The sequence below is a fragment of the Cibotium barometz genome, chromosome 44, assembly GCF_041138505.1.
Source record: "Cibotium barometz isolate CiBa-2024 chromosome 44, ASM4113850v1, whole genome shotgun sequence".
Lineage (NCBI taxonomy): Eukaryota > Viridiplantae > Streptophyta > Polypodiopsida > Cyatheales > Cibotiaceae > Cibotium > Cibotium barometz.
This window is the reverse complement of record NC_141089.1, coordinates 31763432-31781182: the sequence shown is the minus strand read 5'-3', so window position 1 is coordinate 31781182 and position 17751 is coordinate 31763432. Positions and strand designations below refer to the sequence as shown.

Below are 17751 nucleotides of genomic sequence, written 5' to 3'. Positions count from 1 at the left end.
CTGCGTGTACATATGCTGAACCAGGCGCTGTAGCAGGCGACTACCACAGGTGGCTGCTGGATCTGGTACAGGTCGTACAGCACTGTACGGCTGCCGTACAGTGTACGGACAGCTTTGGAGCAAGCAACGTTGGACTGTGTTCAAGCGGGTACAGCTGAGAGCAGGCGCCTCATCTGTTGCAGGCGGCGCAGGCGACTAATATCCAGACAGCAGGCGGAATACTGCTGGTTACTGCAGGTACAGTCCGTACAGCCCTATACGGACAAGTACAATCAAGTACAGATTTGGTATAGTGCTGTTTTTCAGATCTGTACAGTCAAGACAGCATAGAAGTGAACACAAGGAGAAGGGTACAGACAAGTACGTGCATGCGTGTGAAGCAGGGTTGTGGAAACAAGTGCCTGCAAGTACAGATTGGTACCGTTGCTTCCTCCAGTGCTGATTCACGAGCTGATTTTGGTAAGCTCCTCATCTGTTCATCTCTCTCTCTTTCTACTGCTTGATGTCTGTTGCAGATATGAGCTATCTGGCCCCTTGTGAGAGGAGGGGTATGGCAGATTGACAAGGGTTGAGACAGAGTTTGGACAGTACATGTATGTATGAGCTGAGATGTTGAATCATGTACTTGAGTTATGCCAGATGTATGCTCATGGCTGCCCTGCTTAGTGGTCTTGGCTGATCAGAGGGAGGCACAGTGTGTTATTTTGAGACACAGATCTGTGTGCATAGATCCTCTGTGCTAAGAGGTATTGTGGGCCGTCAGATTGGACATACAGGTGTAATCTCTTGGCTGATTTTTGGTTGTACTCAGCCATTCATATTTTTGGAATTGAATAAAGAAATACCGCAAGGGGCGCCAAGCTTTGGGGCCAACAGGTGTCGCTTTGTTTTCAGATTTGGGCACTCTAGCTCCAATCTGTTTTGTTTTCACATCTAGACTACAAATGGACAGGTGACTGCTAGTCCACCGCACTCTGGTTTCTATCAGAGGCCGGTTTCAAGGTTCCGTTGCCGGGACCAATCATCAACTTTCTGAAGGGGGTGAGCTCGTGGTTGCCTCGAAGAAAGCCATCGCTGAAAATTCAGCAAACATGTCTGATACAGAGGATGAGTACTTCTATCATGAAGAGGAAGAGCAAGAGACTTCTCCTGAGAAAGATGTATCTGAGGATATTTTTGCAGGAGAACAGGCTGCAGATGCTGAGCCTTATGAGGATGTAACACAGCCAGAAGATGTACATGGTAAAGAGGATGATGATGCTCGGTTCAAAGATCGCTTGGCTAGTGTTATGGATGTATTTATGCAGCTCACACAGAGTGAGAGATTTGCTAAATTTATGAGATCCCGCACAGAGCCCGAGAAAAAGAAGAAAAAGGTTCGTTCTAAGAATCTTCCACAGGGTCATAGTGGTGCCATCCCACAAGAATATGCATCCAGGTTATTTTGGTGGTGGCTCGGTGTTCCAATCTATGACTGGGGGTTATCCTCAGGGAGGCATGGGTATGCACGGGCCTTTTGGAGCTAATTTTCAGCCTAGCATGCAGGGGAATATATATGGTGGTATGCAGTCCGGTATGCAAGGAAATATGTTTGGAGGCATGCAACCTGGGATGCAAGGCAATATGTTTGGTGGTATGCAACCAGGTATGCATAATGGAATGTTTGGAAACATGGCTGGAATGTATGGTATGCTTGGTGTGGGAATGGGAAATGTTGACCCAATGATGGGTATGAATGTTGGGGGCAGCAATCCTGCGAAACCACTTCCATATGATAATCTAACGCCTATGGGAAAGGCGAAGGATTACAAGGAAGGGGGAGCTGCAGTGAAGTTTGATACATTCAGTGGGGCCAAAGATAAATTGAAAGCACTCACCTTTTTACAGCAGTTTGATGCTGCTTTTTCTGGAGGGAATTACACAGAGTCCTCTAAGGTGAGGAAAGCTGCCACTTTTCTCAAGGGCAATGCTTTGCAGTGGTGGTCTACTCTTCTTTTGCAGGGCATAGCACCCACCACATGGGTCCAATTTAAACAGGTTTTCTCTTCCGTATGGCTCACATCTACATTTGAGGTGGATGTTATGACTGCATGGCACAAATTGGATGCTTCAAAGTGTGAGAATTTGGAGGATTATAACAAGAAGTTTTGGGAAGCTTTACTCCCAGTGACTTCTTATCGTGCGGTGCCATTATCTGAGCAGGTAGAGAAGTATTGTTGTGGGCTGCCCAAAGAGGTGCGAGATTATTGCATCAAGACAAGAGTAACGAACATGTCACAGATGATTGAAAATGCTATGACAGCTAATGCGTTACTCATTGGTGGATCATCTGGGTTTAAAGGCAGTAAGAACTTGAGCAAGAAAGCTGAAAAATCTGGGCATGCTTCTCGTGATGCTAAGGGGTCTTCAGAGACAAAGTATAAGAAGTTGCCAATGCCCAAGAGGACTTCTGAGGAAAGACAGGCTTTGAGAGATGCTCATAAGTGTTTTTACTATACTGAAGAGGGGCATATGTCATTCAATTGTCCCAAAAGAAAGTCCCAAAAGGACTCTGACAATAAAGGAGAGCCCAAGTCAAAGAAACCAAAACCTTCTGTGCAGGCTTAGTTCTTGATCTTGTGGGGGAACAGCCAGGTGGTGAAGCAACAGAGTTGTGCAGGGCATGGGGCAAAGTGAGAGATCAGAATGCCTTGATCTTCTTTGACACAGGTGCTAGAGCCAACTTCATTTCACCAGATTTGGCTGGCCGATTGGGGATTCGCGCAGAGGAGATGGGGCCGTTACATGAGGCTAATATGGCTTGTCCAGGGTATGCAGAACCCGTCACTCCTATCATTGGGAAGCTTCGGCTTCATTTGCAGGGTTATGTGAACAGCGAAGAGTTCTTTATCATGCCACTTGATGGCTGTGATGTTTTGTTGGGGATGCCATGGTGCCACAGGGTACATGCGGTGGTGGATACTTACAATAGGAAAATCACTCTGACTCATAGAGGGAAAGAACATGTATTGGATGTAAAACTCAAAGGGGAATCTGTTCCTATTGTATCCGCTTCGGCGATTTCATCAGTAATGAAAAAGCATCTTTCCGCGTACTTGATTCATGTAAAGGATGCACAGGATGATGAGTCTAAGTCTAATTTGTCTATATTAGATAAGGACAGGACTGATTTCTTATGTGGGTTTCAAGACTATTTTTCCGAGTCATTGCCAGGAGAACTTCCTCCTGAGAGGCCAGAAGATCATGCCATAGATCTAATTCCTGGTAGTACTCCACCGAATAGACCGCCGTACCGTGTTAGTGCAGCCCAACAGGAAGAGATTATGAGTCAGGTGCAGGAGCTTTTGAATAAAGGGTTGATACAGCCTAGCTCATCACCCTTTTGCTCACCTGTGCTCTTGGTGCAGAAGAAGGATGGTTCTTGGCGCATGTGTATTGATTACAGGGCGTTGAACAAGAATACCATCAAGAATCGATTCCCCATACCGAGGATCGATGACATCTTGGACCGTTTACAGGGCTCCACAGTTTTTAGTCGTATTGACTTGAAAAGCGGGTATCTTCAGATACGCATTAGACCCGAGGATGTGCATAAGACAGCATTCCGAATCACGTTTGGGTTGTATGAGTTTTTGGTTATGCCCTTTGGTTTGACAAATGCGCCTGCCACATTTAACAGAATGATGGACAGGATTTTCAGGCCTCATAGAGAGTTTGTGGGCACATTCTTTGATGATATGATTGTGCATTCACAAACTGAGGAAGAGCATAGAAGGCATTTGGCCATTGTGTTTGCAGAACTCAGAAACCATAGGCTGGTTGTTAATGGCAAGAAGAGTGAGTTCTTTCTGCAAGAGATACATTTCTTGGGGCATATTGTGTCTGCGCATGGAGTCCGTATGGATCCAGCAAAGGTGGAAGCAATACTTAATTGGCCAGCTTTGAGGACCGTGCATGATGTACGCAGCTTTCTAGGATTGTGTTCCTATTACAGGCGTTACATACGGCACTTTGCTGAAATTGCTTCGCCTCTTCATGCTTTGACGAAGAAGGCAACTCCGTTTAGATGGGCTGATCGGGAAATTACAGCATTCAAAGAAAAGCTTACTTCGGATCCAGTATTGGTGTTACCGGACCTCCGAAAGGCTTTTGTTGTCCAGTGTGATGCATGTGGAAGTAGCATTGGTGCAGTTCTCATGCAAGAGGGACATGTCATAGCCTATGAGAGTAGAGTTTTGCAAGATGCTGAGAAGCACTTACAGGTTTATGAGAAAGAGATGTTGGCTGTAATTCACGCTTTCTACATGGAAACACTACTTGCTTGGGGCTGATTTTACTATACAGACAGATCATCAAACCTTGCGTTATTTCCTCACGCAGACTAAGCTTTCAGAGAAGCATATGCGTTGGGCAAACTTTTTGTCAATGTTTCACTTCCAGATTGTACATGTGGAAGGCAAAAAGAATGTAGTGGTAGATACTTTGTCACGCAAGCCACAGGTCTCTATAGTATCACTTGCTTATCATCATGAGCTTGATGAAATGAAAGAGCAATATGCCCATGATGAGGACTTTGAAAGGTTGTATGATCAGATGTCTGAGGGTCAGCGGCATGAGCACTATACTCTCAGGGATGGGTTTTTATTGATGCATGGCAGACTGTGTGTTACCAGGCCATTGCGACTCAAGGTTATGATTGAAAGTCATGCTCCACCGTATGCAGGTCATAGAGGTATTGACGCCACGGTTAAAGCAGTGGAGACTTTCTTTTATTGGCCAACCTTGAGAAGAGATGTTGATGCCTTTGTGAGGCAATGCATCGTATGTCAGAAGGTAAAGTTTGACCGTCAGAAGACACCAGGGTTATTACAGCCTTTACCTATTCCGGATAGACCTTGGGAGAGCATTGCCATGGATTTTATATTTGATCTTCCACGCACACAAACGGGAAATGATGGCATCTGGACTATCATATGCAGGTTCAGTAAGCAGGCTCATTTCATTCCCGTGCGTAAGACGATCAAAGTGGATCATATGGTGAAGTTCTTCATGGCGAACATCTTCAAGTATCATGGCTTGCCTACGTCTATCATTAGTGACCGTGATCCACGGATGACGAGTTTGTTCTGGAGAGGGTTGTTTGACAACATGGGTACAACTCTCAAGTTTTCATCGTCATTTCATCCGCAGACAGATGGTCAGTCAGAAGAGGCTAACTCTACAGTGTTGGATCTTCTCAAGTGTTATGTGTCAGAGCAAAAGCAACAATGGGAAAAGTATCTTCCTTTGGTGGAGTTTGCATATAACAACACTGTACATACCTCGACAGGCAAGGCGCCTTTTGAGATTGTGGAAGAAGGGAAGAAGGTACCACCCATTTTGCATACAAAAGATAAGATCTTTGAGGCTGATCAGTATGTGGAGAGCTTGGATGAAGCTTATCGGAGTTAAGTTGGCCCTCCAGAAAACTCAGCAGAAGCAAAAGAAAGCCGCAAACCGTCACAGACGTGATTTACAGTTTGTATTGGGTGATTGGGTTCTTTTGCGCTTTGAAAAGGCTAGACTCAAGAAGATGAAGGGTAAAGAGCGCTTATTCCCTAAGTTGAGCATGCGTTATTATGGGCCTTTTCAGGTTTTGGAAAAGATTGGTGAGGTAGCCTATCGTTTGAAGCTACCAGATCACTGGAGGATTCACAATGCTTTTCACGTGAGTCTTCTTAGACCTTTCCGTGGGGATGTGCCTGAGGATGTATCAGATGAGGCTCAGCCGGAAGTTGAGGAACTTGATGAGGTTCTGATTCCAGAGCAGATACTGGCACATAAAGAAAGGAAGGTACGAGGTAAAGTTTCCCGTCGCTATCTTGTGAAGTTCAAGAACTATTCAGCGATGGATGCGAAGTGGATGGAGGAAGGTGACTTAACAAATTCACCTCAGGTTTTGCAGGTTTATCTCGATGCCTTTGAGTTAGAGCCGACTCTTGTTGTGGCTCATTCAGGTTCAGCAGAGCATGGGTCTGGAGCAATACCTGATGCTCAAGAGGGGGGTAGCACCTCCACTCCCTTGATACAGACAGGCTCAGATGACATCTAGAAGTCGCTTGGTGCAGTTTTTTTATCTCACCCGAAGGTACTGAGGCTGACAGTACATCTGTTTATGGGACTTCTATGATATATGTGTACTAGTCACATGAGATTTTGTGGATATGTATGGTTCACAGTGGTATACAACTTGGACTATTACTATGCCATTGTTTTGCAATGAATGTTGATACATGTGTATGGCTTAGAGAGATTGGGACGCTGATCTTGCCATATTGTATATTTCACTGTGGATATTTTGCTGCATCACCAGAATGCAATCGAGGATGCTTGCCATTTTTCAAGAGGGGGGTATGTCATGGCCCTGTGAAAATGGAACAGCACAAGTGTGGGCATGGTGGTTGCAGAGTCAGAATATTGAATGATTCACATGGGGGGTGCCCGGACAGAGTTAAAGATGTGTGGACATCCCTAGGTGTGAAGGGGGGAACTAGAACATTAAACTTTTAATGTTTATTAAAGTTGCCCCTAGGCCTTAGTGGCCCCTAGGGACTTTTAAAGTTTGGGGCCCTAGGATTTTTATGGGGAGGGGGCCACTCCACTTTTGGAGTGTGCGCTGTAGCAGGCGACTACCACAGGTGGCTGCTGGATCTGGTACAGGTCGTACAGCACTGTACGGCTGCCGTACAGTGTACGGACAGCTTTGGAGCAAGCAACGTTGGACTGTGTTCAGGCGGGTTCAGCTGAGAGCAAGCGCCTCATCTGTTGCAGGCGGCGCAGGCGACTAATATCCAGACAGCAGGCGGAATACTGCTGGTTACTGCAGGTACAGTCCGTACAGCCCTATACGGACAAGTACAATCAAGTACAGATTTGGTATAGTGCTGTTTTTCAGATCTGTACAGTCAAGACAGCATAGAAGTGAACACAAGGAGAAGGGTACAGACAAGTACGTGCATGCGTGTGAAGCAGGGTTGTGGAAACAAGTGCCTGCAAGTACAGATTGGTACCGTTGCTTCCTCCAGTGCTGATTCACGAGCTGATTTTGGTAAGCTCCTCATCTGTTCATCTCTCTCTCTTTCTACTGCTTGATGTCTGTTGCAGATATGAGCTATCTGGCCCCTTGTGAGAGGAGGGGTATGGCAGATTGACAAGGGTTGAGACAGAGTTTGGACAGTACATGTATGTATGAGCTGAGATGTTGAATCATGTACTTGAGTTATGCCAGATGTATGCTCATGGCTGCCCTGCTTAGTGGTCTTGGCTGATCAGAGGGAGGCACAGTGTGTTATTTTGAGACACAGATCTGTGTGCATAGATCCTCTGTGCTAAGAGGTATTGTGGGCCGTCAGATTGGACATACAGGTGTAATCTCTTGGCTGATTTTTGGTTGTACTCAGCCATTCATATTTTTGGAATTGAATAAAGAAATACCGCAAGGGGCGCCAAGCTTTGGGGCCAACAGGTGTCGCTTTGTTTTCAGATTTGGGCACTCTAGCTCCAATCTGTTTTGTTTTCACATCTAGACTACAAGTGGACGGGTGACTGCTAGTCCACCGCACTCTGGTTTCTATCAGAGGCCGGTTTCACTGGACACCTTTATAAGTTTATGGATCAGCATGCATTGATGGCTTTAAGTGATGACCAAAGTCAATGGTGGCATGCGAGATATGGACATTTAAGCTATGGAAACCTTCAACTACTTGAATAAAAAGGCCTCGTCATCGGACTTCCAGAGATAACTTCAAGTTCAAGTGTTTGTAAGCCAAGCATGATGGGCAAGCAATCAAGATCCCCATTTCAAAGCATAAAGCATATAGAGCAAAGGGAGTGCTTGATTTGATTCATAATGGCATTTGGGGACCCTCTCCAACCCCATCTCATGGAGGTTCGTCATACTATATTACATTCATAGATGACTAGGCATGGAAGTGTTGGGTGTATTTTTTGAAACATAAATCGGAGGTTTCAGAGTGTTTTCAAGAGCTCAAAGCAAAGCTGGAAAATCAGCAAGGACGAAAAGTCAAGGCATTGAGAACCGATCGAGGTGGAGAATATAACTCAAAAGCATTTAATGAATTTTGCCAAGAGCATGGGATACATCATCAACTTACAACAGCCTGTACTCCCCAACAAAATGAAGTGGCAGAGGGAAAGAATAGTACTCTACTTGAGTGTGCGAGAAGCATGTTGAAGGCAAGTACATTAAGTGATGGTTTTTGGGCTGAAGTTGTCCAAACAATCGTATCCTTGCAAAATAGATCGCCAACAAAAGCCTTGGAAGGTATCACTCCTCCAAAAGCTTTCTCCGGCAGTAAACCTAACATATTTCACTTGAAAGTTTTTGGTTGTGATGCATGTGTTCGTGTACCGGATGAGAGGAGTCACCATTTGGTCCATCTCCATTTCTGGAGCCACTTCTATGGGACTGTCACTCTATAGAGCGACCAGATTTGTGCCATGTTCACATGGAGCCAGGCCGGTGTCCCATGTGAAAGGGCCAGTCTTTGATGTCACATGGATGGGACCCTGATTCGTGCCACGCTTGTGTGACCAGTACTACATCACATGGACGGGAACCAGTTTTGTGCCACCCGTGTGTGAGCTACTTTGTGCTTTATGAACGGAAGCCTGTTGGTGCCACCCGTGTATGGCCAGGATGGCATCTTACCTACGGGATTGTCACTCCATAGGAAGACCAGGACATATATTCATATTTCTGTCGCGCCAGTTTTTGTGCCCGACAGGAACTTTTTGTACAAGTTTCATGAGAGGGAGATTTCGTCGATTACATGCACACATGCATTTATGACTGCATGCATAAACTTGTTTTCGCATGATTTGCATGTTTTGCCGTGCCAGTACACTAGACGGGGACGCCCCCAGTGTACCGTGGGAGTGCTGCTTGCTGACACATTGGTGTGGCGTGTGAACAGGTGGTAAGTATTACCATTTTGGCCCTTTTTAAAATGTAAAAGGCATAAGCTATGGTTAACTTTAATGTTTATAAGCTAATGTGTTCACACACATTTAAAAAAAGGGCTGGAAATTCTCTTTTGATGATGCCCATAAGTGTTAAATAGGTATTAAGGCTTTAAAAAGGGTTTTGCATGGAACATTTAATATTATTCCCCATGTGGGTGGTGGCTGGTTTCTTTCTCTCCATCGCCTGCTATACCTCAGCTGTACCCGCCTCCAATCTGTACCCGCCTCCTGGCTGATTGTACCCTGCTGCAAGTACTGTACCTGGCTGATCGTACCTTGCTGCTGCAAGTACTGTACCTGGCTGAACGTACCTGGCTGATTGTACCCTGCTGCAAGTGCTATACCCTGCCATGTACCTGTTGTACCAAATTGTACCTACAATACCACATTGTACTAGCCTATACCAGATCTGTACCTACTGTACCAGACTGTCCCAAGTTGTACTTGCTGTACCAACCTATACCAGATTGTACCTTGTTGTACCTGAACTGTACCAGGCATGTACTTACTATACTCCGACCTGTACTTACAGTACTAAGTGGATCTGACTGCATGATGAAAAGAATGCATCACCATTGACTCCTGCTACAAGCTATACCAGGTGCCTTGTATTTCTTAGTTGTGTAAAATTAAAATTTGCTAAATTAAGTTCAAAGATTTCTTCAAGTTTTGTGCAGAGCATGAACAAAGCATGTTTATGCTAACCAAATTCAGAAAGCTTTCCTAGTTTGGTTAGTTTTTCCCTGAGTGGTAGTGCTAACTGCGCTCTCAGAATTTCTAAGAGCCAGTGAAGGTTAGAAACACTAGGGAATCCGGGAGCAAAGCTTATCTGGGAGAACCATGCAAAGTTCCCTCCGTGGTATACCCCTTTGCCTGTGCTAGTACGGGCGTGCATGTTGGTGATGGTCCCAGAAGACTAGTGAAAGGCAGGTGTGCACCTAGTGAAAGTGAGAGTGTGCCTGTGACTTGGGACTTCTTCGACTGTCCAGACTTCATCGACAAGTACCCAATTTGTTTGAGTTGTATTCACTCCATGTGACGAGAAATCTAGCCTATTGGCCCGTGACACTTGTACATATAAATACTCCAAGAAATACAAATGTATTGAGGGGAAGGGGAGCGGGCAAACCCTTTCCGGCCCTAGTGCTGGTGTCAAGTGTTATTGGTCATTTTCAATATTAATGTTGCTAATAATGTCCATTTATGGTATTAGTGAAGTGCTCTAAAAATGTAGATTTTGTCTCCCGATTTATAAGCCTCCAGTAGGGAGCGGTTACATTGGTATCAGAGCTCGGTCGTCTCTCTTTCTCAAGAGGAGACGGTGTTTTGAGATTGGAAGCATACACGGACACTTGACTCAATGGACAGCCAAGGCAATCCTTTGGAGGTGCCAGATTCAAGAGGTCAATCAAGTGCTTCACGTGATTCCGATGCATTGCTTGGAAGGCACAAGCCTCTTGAGAGAGGTTATGACAGTGCATTCATGGGACAACCATCCCGTGGAAAAGAGGTTATGCATGAGGATAAGCCCAATGCCTTGAGGGCTGAATTGGAGCACATGAAGAAGCTTTTGCAGGCAAAGGAGCAAGAGCTGAAATTTCTGCATGAAGACCCCCATGTACAAAGTGTCATTGAAGCAAGGAAAGCTGATGCTATGGTGGATATGACCTTTAAGTCCATGGCTCGTGAGGTGGGCAAGAAGCCAAGGGAGTTGGCACTCTCCCATCTCATCCGAAAGGGTGATCTAAGGGAAGGAGAGGATGGAGAGCTAGTATTCAAGAATCGACCTCGTTTGAAGTAGGGAGACCCAGCATCTCAACGGTTGAGGTCTTTTATACCCAAGGAAGAAGTATCAGTCACTTCTCGCCACGCATCTACTCCTCATGGGACAAGAGGCAACAAGTATGTGCATGTTGCAGCTAGTGGGCGACATGATGGCCTTGTGGATTCAAAGAATGTATATCATGGGGAGACTGGTCGGCATGCAAGCCGAAAGACTTTGCCCATTGAGTTGTCTTGTGGTGTGACATTGTATCATTTGGGGAGGTCACATGCATCGGGGCCACAGATTCGTAATGCACATGCCACCGTGCCTCTTGAAACATCTTTGGTTGTCCATGAAGCCCATGCAGAGAGAGCTGCCCCGTTGGATAAGGGGACGAGAAAAAGAGAACATGTACCACATCCCAAGAAGCTCAAGGAGTTCAAGGCAAGGGACAAGTCCGTGAAATTTGATGCCTTTCATGGAGAGTATGATGCCTCTAGCCATGAAGAGATACTTGCATTAACCTCTCATAATATACATGCAGTTGTAACTCAGTTGTAATCAATAGAATACCAATGCAATTTGTGGTGCTTTCTCTCAAAGATCAATCTAATTATAGTATTCATGTTTCAATGATGTTCAATGCTTAAAGATTAATCTAATTTCTCACATTACATATAGAATATCCCTAGATACCCGAAGTGTGGATAGCACTTCTTTGAACCTTTCAATCTCTTCTAGGCTAGAGAAGTGTACCACCTTTTTGTCATCTTTGTCAATGTGAGCTAGGGTTAGACATGTGAGCTAGGGTGGTTGATATAGAGCCATGCTGGTGATAGAGAGAGAAAGAGACGATACTCACAAGAGAGATGTGTTGCACGACTCAATGAGATTGATTGATGTGATAATGGAAGCTTCACCAAGTACACTACTTTTATAGACTTAAGAGGATCCTCTCAGTGACATCGCATCTTATGACAAACAGGTATATAATATCTAGATATTATTCTAACCACTCTAAGAGTGGGTTCACATACTTTTACTCACTTACTCACATAAGTGACTGTTCGCACACATACAAGAACAATAGTCTTTTTAGGGGTTGTTCACACACAGACACACAAGGGTACACACACTGAGACTCCAAAATACCCAACAGGTTTTTTCCTCCATATTCACAGTTGGTTCATAGATTTGACAATGTGATTGTTACTGTGACTTGGTTGAACACAATGCTAATCAATACACTTAAATACACCAAGATTTAATGGACAATATGCTCAATACAATAAATAATTTGCTGAATTGACACGAGATGTATAATGAGCCAGAACGGCCGGCCCCTCCCTCAAATAAAATATATTGATCTTGGGAGAATCAAGTACATAGTGTGATGGGAATTTCAGATTTCCATACCAATGCATATGAAAACAGTATTGCAAACAATATGGTTGTCAGTGTAGACTTGCAACTCACACTACCCTCTCAAGTGCCCATGTTCCCTACCATCTGCTCGCTATTGTTCCACCGACACATGGTAGCAACAATCTGCAAGAGAGCACGTAGGACAAGAGAACACTACACAGGGTATGTGATCATGAAGTCTGGTTCCTCCCTCCTGCTACTTACTTTCATATTTAAGCATCAAAGCTTACCAATTGCAAGTAGAGTTGGTGACAGCGGAAGTCTTCGCGATGGAAGCGTTTGGGGTGTTCAAATCTTTGATTTGTCGCGATCCTTCGCAACAAAAGTCTTCAAGAAAATGAAGGAAACCCTGGGAAACCTTTCCCTATGGTTCAACTTCAAAAAAGAGGACTAAAATTAGGGTTTTCAGCAAAAAGACCAGAAATTACAGCAAAAATAAGTGTTGTTTTGCTGAATTTCAGTCATTGGGAGTGTGTGGGAGAGTGAACACCACTTGGAAACACTCTTGGAAGCTTGGAAAACACACTAGCAAATGGAGTTGGGAAGGAGAAAGTGCAGAAAATACAGCCAAAGAGGCCTCGTGAAGGGGACACCTACTTCTAGAGAGGGAAGAGAGAGATGGTGAGTTGTCCACTCTAGGTGTTAGGTAGAAAGGACAAGTGCATTGTAGTGCAAGCTAGAACAAACACATGGCTGATTGCTCCCTTCGTACAAAGGGGATAAGGGCTGGGCGGTGGGCATTGGGTTTTGTCCACCTCAGGACATCAGTGTGTCCGAACACAGAGCTAGTCATAACTTATAAGTGAGTTTCAGTCGCCGAAAACTTAATAAAGTGTATACACACTCACTTATAAATTAGTGCTAATTCCTAAGGCTAGGGTTATGACCAATACTTACCACCAATCACATGCCACATAACCATGTCAGCAGACAGTTATACGCACCATTACCCGGAACTACACATTGGTCAGGCAAGCATGAAAGCAGCATGCAATTTCAATTGCAAGCAAGCTATGCAATGCAGCATTGATATGGACAATTCCCGTTCATGAGACTATACCAAAACTAGACATGCTCCAGGCAAGTACACGCGATACCAGACCCAATGGAACACCAATCCTCCAGGCATTTCTGGGCATGTACACACCGGCACAAGTCCCAGCAAAAAGCCAAGTCCACAGTATCACGAGTGGCATCAATCCTCGGCATATGCAACTACCATGGACGCCAGTCCAATGTATATACATAATAGCTCTTCAGAAGGAACATGAAAAGCATCCACATGCGACTTGGATTACAAACCTCTTGACCACAGTTAGAGCAGAGCTGCAGTTGGCCATGGACACGAGGGCTGAGTTCGCCTTTCATGCGAACGAGGCCTTTTGGACTCAAATGGGTGGCAGATGCAACAAAGAGTTTTTTCCAGCGCACAGGCCTTCCCATAGCAGGGATTCTGTGAGGTACTTGCAGGATTCACAGGGTGAGGTTCAGATTGAGCCTGATAAGGTGAGGGGTATTGCTTCAGAATTTTATCGGTCTTTGTTGACTGCAGAGGTGCCCTCCCCTCACAGAGATGTGGCACGGCAGAAAGTTTGGGAGTGCATGCCCAAGCTCATTACAGATGCTATGTTCGTCCCTAGATGCCCCTTTCTCGAAGGATGAATTCCTTCACGCACTGCATGCTCTTTCCAGTGGTTCATGCCCAGGGGATGATGGTCTTTCTCCCGCCTTCTTTATTCTTTTTTGGGATCATATTGGAGATGCTATCACTGTTGCCCTTCAGGAAATGTGGTTGTCGGATATGATGCCTCCATACCTCACAGAGGGGCTAATTCACCTTATCCCCAAGAGTGGGGACAAGACTGACATCAAGCAATGGAGGCCCATCACCCTCCTTGGATCTGCATATAAAATCTTAGCTAAAGCCTTGAGTATAAGGTTGCAGCTGATTCTCCAAAGGACTATCCATGATACCCAGAATGGGTTCCTCCAAGGAAGGAGTATATTTGATAACATCTTTTCTTTCTGGGAAGCTGTCGAGTGGGCAAAGTCTGGTCAGCAGCCTCTGGCCATTCTTTTGCTTGATTTTGAAAAAGCTTATGATAGAGTGGATTGGGATTTTTTGGAGGGCACTATGGCACACATGGGGTTTTCCCAAAACTGGATCAGAGGTGTGTCTTGCCTATACAGGGAGGCTCATAGCACTGTTTTAGCCTGTGGGGGGCGCGGTGAGCGTTTTCAGATTTCCCGTTCAGTGAGGCAGGGCTGTCCCCTCGCCCATTTACTGTACCTCATTGTAGCTGAGGCTATGAGCAGGTTTCTTCGGGCTGCCCCTGGTGTTGTGGATCTCATGCTGCCTTTTTGTACGGAGGAAGAGTTTTTGGACTCTGAGTTAGCAGATGATACAGCGTTGTTCCTTGAGGCTTCATGCTTGTTTATGTGCTTTCCGGACAGCCTTGGAGGCCTTTTGTTTGGCAGCAAGAGCTACTATCAATTGGCATAAGTCAGTTGGTTTTTGGATCAGTGATTCTTGCAGATTGGGGTACAGATGTTGGTTTTACTTGGATTGAGAGAGGATGCTCTGCCAGATACCTTGGTTGTCAGGTGGGCATTGACATCTCCCCTGCACAACAGTTTGCTCCAGTGCTCTTAAGCATTAAAAGCAAACTTCATCACTGGAGTAGGAGGAAGCTCGACTTGGCCTCTAGAGCTTTGGTGGTTAACCAAGTTTTGCTAGCCACAACTTGGTTTATCGCTTCGTGCTGGATTTTTCTTAAGGGCTGCATTGGCCAGCTTCGTCGCCTTATTCAGAACTTTCTTTAGTCAGGGCTTGATGGAAATGCACACACCAGGGCTAGAGTTGCTTGGGAAACCATTATCAGGCCTAAGCAGGAAGGGGGATTGAATATCATTGACCCTGAGGTGCAATGTAAGGCTTTGCTGTGTAAACTGGTTGTTAGGGGCTTTCTTCCAGGCACTGAGCCGTGGAAGGACTTTCTCATGCAGCAGATCACGAAGTGTGTCCCTGTTCGCGGAGGTGACTGGACTCTCAGCTCACGCTTTATTTTTTCGGATATGCAGTTCACCACTCCCCTTCATCCCCCCTGGTTAGGTCCCTCCTACGGGCTTGGGAGTCCGCCTGAGGAGTTTTTTGGTACACATCCCCTCGTGTGTGCAGGAGTTTCAGAGTCAGTTTACCATTGTTTATGGGAATGCAGGGAAGCACGGAGGGTTTGGTCTGCGATTGCACACCTCTTTGGTAGGATTAAGAGGGACGCTATCATTTCTTTTGGTTCTATCATTTGGTTGACACAATCTGGGCCTCAGCTGAGATTCGAGGGGACTGTGACAGGAGCTTGGCCATTATGGTTAGGCAAGGAGTTGCTCGGCAGTGTTGTCTTCAGGATTTGCCACTTTCACACTTTGTCCCTCCGGCACAGAGGTTAGACAGTTCTTGGGAGATTATTGCTAGCATCTTAGCCTAGAATATCCGGAAGGCTAGATGCACCGAGGCCATTGAGGGTACTCCCGTTCTTGTTTCTCAGTGTCTTTGCAGGATTTGGAGTGATATTATTCACACCATCATGGCTACCTGGGCCATAATCCAGGGATCTTCGAGGGTTGCGGAGAGGAAGTGCGGCCAGCTTATGAGAGAGTGGGACATTGGTATCTTTTTCACGTCCTCTCATTCTGGACCCAATTGGCAGCACAGGGCTCCTGATTGGTTGAGATCTCCACCTTTCTTGGTGTGAAATCTCCATTTTGTAAAAAAATTTCATACTTAATAGCAGTCTCCTTTCTGGGAAAAAAAAAAAAGTCAGTTCACTCTAGCACATCATTCACTTGCAAGCAATAAAGAAAATACACCTATAAGGTGGGGCCCCTTGAGAGGGTCAACTGGGACACAATCTCATGTTCATGTGTACTTCTCTCAACCTAAACTCTGCAATTCAGAATTGAGCAAGTGTCAAGCATCATTATCTTATCATAAAAACGCTTCCGCATCAAGTGCATGTTACAAAACAAGTATTCACAAATAGTTCACCCAAAACAATTTAAGCACTCAATGAACCAAGAAGTTTCCATTTGACACACTACACTAGTAGTCCAATAACTGTGAACAATAAAGACTACATTGAGACAGTCTCCTTAATGTATTTAAGGTAACATAATGAACAAGCTTACAGCATCCACGTGTGGAATCTGATAGGATGTAAACCAGCGTAAGACTTGCTCTTTAAAGTTCTTCCCAACATCAATCTGAATGTATTTCCTTTGGCCATCCTCATCCGCAAAATTGATAAGGAGGGATGTGTTGCATCTAAAAACACAAGACACAGTTCTCTTGTTTAAAAAAATGCAACCACGATGCATAAAGTAAGGCATATATAGTTTCACATGGGAAAGATATAAGTGGCATACAGAGATCTTTAACTCAAACCTTGAGAATTGAGATGTGGGTATATGAGGCAGAAAGCCTAGAGGGCCACAGCAGTAGAGATGTGGCCTAGAAGTCAGCTATTCCCATTGCATGCACTGGGGTACCTAAGGCTAATTGAGGCTAGAGGAAAAAGAGACTCCAGAGTATTACTTCTATGTCACACCTAGGCAAGGGCAAGACTTCAGCACATTGTGGGCTGAAAGTTTACAAAGGATAAGAAAAAATTATTGTGTGCCAAGTGGGAGTGTCTTGAATTAAAGAACTTTAAGTTGACATAGAAAATTTAAAACATAGATTGAACACGAGTATTTCTCAAGCCATCAGTTGAAACTTAACAAGAAAGGGTTACTCAGACAACAAGGATTTTCATTGCAAAAGAAAAACTCAAATTGTTCTGGGCAGATGGAGGGACACAAGGTGATGGTGCTCTTTGATACTGGCAGTTGAGAGAACCTCATCATATGCAATTATGCAGAACACAATTTCAGCAAAACCTACAACACTTCAAAGTACTAGATCTCCTGTTATAGATTTTGCATCACTAGATAAGAGAGAGATTGGTGGGTTGTTTCTTCCTAAGCCATGGCATTAGGTGGGGCTATTTATCAAACCAAACAATATTGAATGGCATGCAAGTATAAATTGTCTCCCCGCTAATACGCATGGCATGCATTCTTCAGATAATAGCTTGGTTGCCTTCATATTGATGAGTTATTCTTGAATCTAAGCTGGGCAAGCCAACTGTCTATAAGATAGCTTGCCATGTATTAAAGAGGCACATTAAGTTGGTTCCTACAATGTGGTATTCGTCATGTCTATCACATGCATCCCTACCTCCTCAAATGCATGTGGGCATATTCAGCTAGAGGTGGGACTAGATAGAGATCCAAAAACCCTAATATGAGCCATGTTAAGGGACAAGAGATAATCGCATAGTGAATTGTCAACTTGGAAACTTGTACTTGCATCCCAGGAATAGGAATGTACAACTTTACCATCCCTAAGGTTGCTGAAGACAAAGCTCATGCATATTTCAGCACATGCAAAGCTTTGCCTTCCTCATACTCCTATTAGTGAAGTGGGGTTTAGCAAGAAA

The 17751-nt window shown here is 44.8% G+C and overlaps 1 protein-coding gene across 3 annotated transcripts in view; it reads right to left on the bottom strand.

Annotated features, from left to right (window-relative positions):
- The window catches only part of LOC147613211 (Metallo-hydrolase/oxidoreductase superfamily protein), an 85214-nt gene that overhangs the window by 52048 nt on the left and 15415 nt on the right, over positions 1-17751 (bottom strand). For all 3 annotated transcript variants that reach the window (XM_086782474.1, XM_086782471.1, XM_086782472.1), the window contains exon 2: positions 16400-16535. In XM_086782474.1, the coding sequence (XP_086638600.1) occupies positions 16400-16535 (136 nt within the window). The remainder of the gene's footprint in view (positions 1-16399; positions 16536-17751) is intronic.